General features: G+C 35.4%; 1 protein-coding gene and 1 long non-coding RNA gene across 2 annotated transcripts; one reads left to right on the top strand and one right to left on the bottom strand.

The window, feature by feature from the left end:
* Positions 1-318: 318 nt before the first annotated feature.
* Positions 319-2,870, bottom strand: LOC120076648 (Chaperone DnaJ-domain superfamily protein). The gene is made up of 5 exons (XM_039030528.2): positions 2,315-2,870; positions 1,939-2,013; positions 1,214-1,353; positions 924-1,061; positions 319-722 (listed from the first exon to the last, which is right to left on the bottom strand). The coding sequence occupies exons 1-5, from the start codon at positions 2,565-2,567 to the stop codon at positions 513-515; spliced, it is 816 nt and encodes a 271-aa protein (XP_038886456.1). The 5' UTR covers positions 2,568-2,870; the 3' UTR covers positions 319-512.
* Positions 620-1,075, top strand: LOC150036544 (uncharacterized). Its single transcript, XR_016529243.1, has 2 exons — positions 620-750; positions 880-1,075. It is a non-coding gene; the product is annotated as an uncharacterized LOC150036544 (long non-coding RNA).
* Positions 2,871-5,088: the final 2,218 nt, after the last annotated feature.

The following is a 5,088-nucleotide window of genomic DNA, read 5'->3' on the forward strand; positions in this document are numbered from 1 at the left end:
ATTAATACCCTAAAATAGAGCAAGTATTTCTTTGGGAACCATACATTGATGGTTGGATTGAGTTCATCATATGTCCTTACAATGAAAAGTAGGATCCTTCAACATGTATTATATCATGCTAACAAGAATTTCATACTCAAAATCATCACGTTGAAAATGTTTTATAAATGTTTTTTTTAAAAAAAAAAAAATCCAAAGTCCTTGAAGCTTACAAAGTAGTTTCGCAAAAGTAACTTAAAATAAAAATTCTTATCCATTAAGCACATTCTACTTATAATTGTAAGTTTTTTCGTAGGGGAGAGGGTGGATATTTTCATGTGCAAGAATCAATTTTCTTTCTTTTAGACTGTAAACTAAATAGTATATATACAATTCTTCTGTACAATAAATACTAAAGGTAATTTAGAGGGAATTATATGCAGAAACTTTTCTCTGTTCCTCTTTCTGTTTCTTCTAATGATATTGGCTATTTGCAGCATTTTTCTTTGAGGCCAATAAATTCAATTTATTATCTACATGTTGTCATCCTCATCTGTAACGAGCTCGAGGCCCTCCTCAGCTAAAAGCCGGCTTATTACCTTCTTCTTTTCCTCCTCTGCTTTTTTTCGCATTAAATCTCTCTTCTTCAAGACAAGTGTGTGTCGTTTAAGTGTGCTGTTAAAATACTCTATTGACGCCTTCTTTTCTTTTGCCAGTAATCTTCTCTCTTCATCTGGATCAACCTGCAATAACATCCACTTCAGAAATAAGGTGTGTTCCATAACGAAATTCCAACTTCAGTTCTTTTTTCTTTTCAAATATCAAATGTACAGATAGATAAGGTGAGGGGAAAAAATAACTCCCGAGTTCCTTTTCCAAAATTGGTTTCAAAATGTAAAGAGGATATAATCAAGTGCATTTCTGAGCACCAAAGGTCTGTTCACCTTTGATCGAGAAAGGCGCCGAGCCCGTAGATTCATCTCACGCTGCTGTTGCTCAGCCCAAGCTGCTATTGCCATATCACCCCGTTGATCAAAAGCTTTGCGCTTTTTGATAAGCCACTCCATCCATGCTTGAGATGCCTAATAATCAGCAGAATAAGCTATTTGTAAGCAACTGAGATGAGAATTTGTTCGACAACCAAATACTCTCTACAAAATGAAATTCAAATATGAAGCTACTCTCTATCCATTGAAAATTATAATTCACTTAATAACATAAAGTGAAATCAAACCTTCATTGGATTAACTCGGTTATCTACATCATACTGCCTCCGCTTCTCATCATCTATGAGCAACTCATAAGCAGCTTGAATCTTAATGAACCTAACTTCTGCTGTTTCTCCCTCTTCAAGAGTTCCTCTACCATCATAAACTTTGAAGAAAGAAGGAACCCAGTTTACAGTGAAATAAGTTCTTTAACCAAACACATGCACTAAACACAGACAAAAAAGGCAAGTTTTCTCTAGTTTTTTGGTGTGGGGGTAGTATGAAAGGCAATACTGATTGCCACAAAGCATGGCACCGGCAAGAAGTTGCAAAAAATAATCTCAGTACTTCAATAAAACAAAATAAAACTTGAAAAGTCATGATCCTTCTATATAAATTCAGACATAGGTCTAAATAAATAACAATCTTTGTTTCATTTTATTTCATTTTGGGAGAGGGAGCTGATAACCCCCTCATCACTCTCGTGCATAACTCCAATAAATTTAGTAACTGGAAGTGATTATATATCAACGGCAAAGGAATATATAGCTCACCATTCAGTTTAGAAATGGTTTAATATGTGATTAACTTAGATGGTGTAGTATTTTAATTGCAGAGTTGTCTTTCCTTCCTTCTCAGAATTGATGAACAACTCAGGATTTTTCTTTTTTTCAAGATGTGAAGAACTTCATGAATTTAATCATGCGAAATTTTAAGCTACATTATTGTTTCACTTGAGCAAGGAGCAAACCATCCGGATGATAAAATTTGGCCAAGCGCCTATAGGAACTCTTTATCTGTTCTTCATCAGCATCCCTCTCTAACTCTGTTTTTATTGGACCAAAGAACAAATGAAAAAGTTCCGAATCAGTCAACAGACATTATCCTTGAAATCATAAAAGCAAAAGCATTCCATGACATAAATTTAAACGATCGAGAACAATATCCTTGAAATCATCAAAACATTTTATCACAAAATCAAAAGTGTCCAGATTCAGTGACGGCATAATTTCTTCCATTTACCCAATCGGCCAATCCAACTTCTTCACCCAGTACTAACCGAAGATTTCCATGATGAAAACCACAGAGCTAGAAAAGAACCAAAAGAGAGAGAAAAAGGAAGTTACCGAGAGTTTCATAGGGAGATTTTTCGTTGGCCCAATTGGAAGCCATGGCCAGCGTCCTCCGCTGATTGATACGGAACCACTTCTCGGTCCGAGAAAAGCCTGACGAAGAATTGAAGGTGGGAGAGAAAAGTGAAAAGCGACGCTTGTTATTAGGGTTCCGAAACGAAACACTGGGCATAGACTGGCATCTGCTGCTAAACAGGAAGGAAGAAAACATGGCATGAGGCCTACACACCGTCCTCAAACTGCCCATCTTTTCGCTCCACGCCTTCGAATTCTGAAACAGACTGATATTGAAGAAGAAGAAGAAGAAGAAAAAACCCAATAAGTTTGGGGCATTAACTGTTAACAGAAATGGCCACAGAAATGGCCAGTTTTTCTTTCTACAATCAATTGTTTTTTCCCCTGTTATTTAAATATCTTTTTTTATTTTATTTTTTATTTTTCTAATTTTTTCAGAAATAATTTATATCAACGTCTTAAATCATTGTACATGTACTCTAGGTGTTGGGTGAGGAGATGAGCTGAGATTAGTTGATATATGAACTTATTGGTTAGAAGACCAACTTTATATGTCACTAGACATTTTATACCATGTCTACTAATAGTACATTTAGCCCTCATCACCACCAATGCCTCATTGCCTATGAAGCACAAACACAGATACGGATACGATCGGATACAACGATTCGTCAATTTCTAAAAAACTAAGATACGGATACGTCTAAGGGTACGCCATTTTTTTAATATATATATTTTTAAAAAACGAGGATACTGATACATTGAAGTTACATTTCCTTTTCTTAAAAAAATCTAAGATATAGATAAATGTATCATACAAGTTAATAACAATGACATAAAATAGAATACAAACACTAAAATACAGTAAAAATGCAACATCTAAGATGTTGAAGTACAATCGTTAATAAAATGCAATAGAAAACTAACTCATATTACAAAGAAGAAGAAGAAGATTAGAGGGAGAAGTATGAAGATAAACGAAAAACTTCCTCATTTAATTATTGAAGATATCCAAATGGTTTATATTTTGGTGGATTTTGTGGGTAATCAAATGTGAAGATGAAGATTGGATGATTTTAGGGTTTGATCTTTTATTTATTTTTTTCCTTTTAGTTTTGGACTCTAGTAGTTAGCTTTTTAAATAGGTTGCCTAGTTTTAGATTGGGAAAGATTGGATGAGTTGTTTGTCTTTTTTTTTTTTCTAAAAAAAAAGGTATGTGTAGAAATAGATATGTCAAATAGCGTGTCAGATACGTATCTAGGAAGTATCTAGAAGTATCGGTATTCGATACGTGTCTGATACGGATTTGTTGCCTCACATGAAGTATCTGTGCTTCATAGCTCATTGCTCAACTTCAGTGACCACCTCCGACGACTAACTTCGGCAACCACTGTCTGCTGCCAACTCCGACAACATCCAACCACTACTATTGATGGCCAACATCGTCGACCTCCGAGGGCAACCACTCTGACGATCATTATTTTAAATTATGACTATTATAAATTGAGTTTTGTTGACGCTCGTGACATAAAACCATCAATAAAACCTTAAGCTGAAGCTTAAAATACATATAAAACATCAATAAATGTTTATATTTAAGTTGACATGTAATATCCACGAATCTTAGTTTATTTTTGTAGGTATCGAGCAGCCATGAGTAGAATTGGCAATTTGGAGTTGAACAGGGTTAATTTGAAGCAATTTGGAGGTGATTTGAGCATCCAGGCTTCAAATGAGTCAAAAAGACCAAAATGCCCTTGCTTTAGCATCGCATTTGCATTGTCTTGACGCTCGCCTAACGTTGTAAGATAGAATGGGTAGCGTTGCAATACTCACTGGTGCGTTAAAATTGTGATATGTTATGGTGTGAGTTTGCGGTGATGTGTGTTATACGGTGAACATGCAAGTTTCCCTAATAATACCCAAGTATAAGCCTTTTTAGGTTTTCTGGTAAGTCCAGGGTCGAAGACAGGGACTACTAAGTAAATATGCAACGGTCACTTTGATTCTCTTGCAGTAGTAAAAACAAATGAAGTGGATGGTGTTTTGATTAAGGTTTTTCCTATGCGATGGAGTTTAAACGCAGAGTGATGAACGCGTAGAGTTACAATGAGTATGCGATGAAGGGGTTTAGCTAACATTTCCTAAGATTGTGCACAAGCTATGCAATCATGCTAAACACAAATATTAGTACTACATTTCTCAATGCAGAATGCCATTATTCCTATTTCTAGGACGCATGCGATATGTATACGAAAGAGTCGATAGGACTTATTTCTAAGTCTCTACTCTTGTCTATGCGATGATGAATGATGCAAACATAAAACAAAGTGACCACATATAATCATTCATATTTCTAGGGTGCATGCGATGTGTAGATAGCAATAGAGCTTATGTCTAAGTCTCTATTTCTTGCTTATGCGATTCTAATCCGACTCTCTCAAGCCTAGATTCTAATCTGACTTTTTCAAGCCTAGATTCTATCTTTCGACTACTCTCTCAAGTATGTCCAAATGATGAATGACACATACATAAGACAAGATGATCGCATAAAATGTAAATCTTAAGTCATGCTAGCTAAGTATTTCTTAACCCATTCAGAAGTTTAGCTACTCATGCGTGGTATGGAGAGATTGAACATAGATTGAAATGAGATTTCCATTTTTTGTAAATAAAGTACTGAATACGAAATATCAAATGGATTTGAGAGATAAGAAGCCCGGTAAGCAATGTCTTGCTTCCCGTGGCCTTT

This window comes from Benincasa hispida, chromosome 4, assembly GCF_027475165.1.
Source record: "Benincasa hispida cultivar pf3 chromosome 4, pf3_genome.v1.1, whole genome shotgun sequence".
In the NCBI taxonomy this organism is placed as follows: domain Eukaryota; kingdom Viridiplantae; phylum Streptophyta; class Magnoliopsida; order Cucurbitales; family Cucurbitaceae; genus Benincasa; species Benincasa hispida.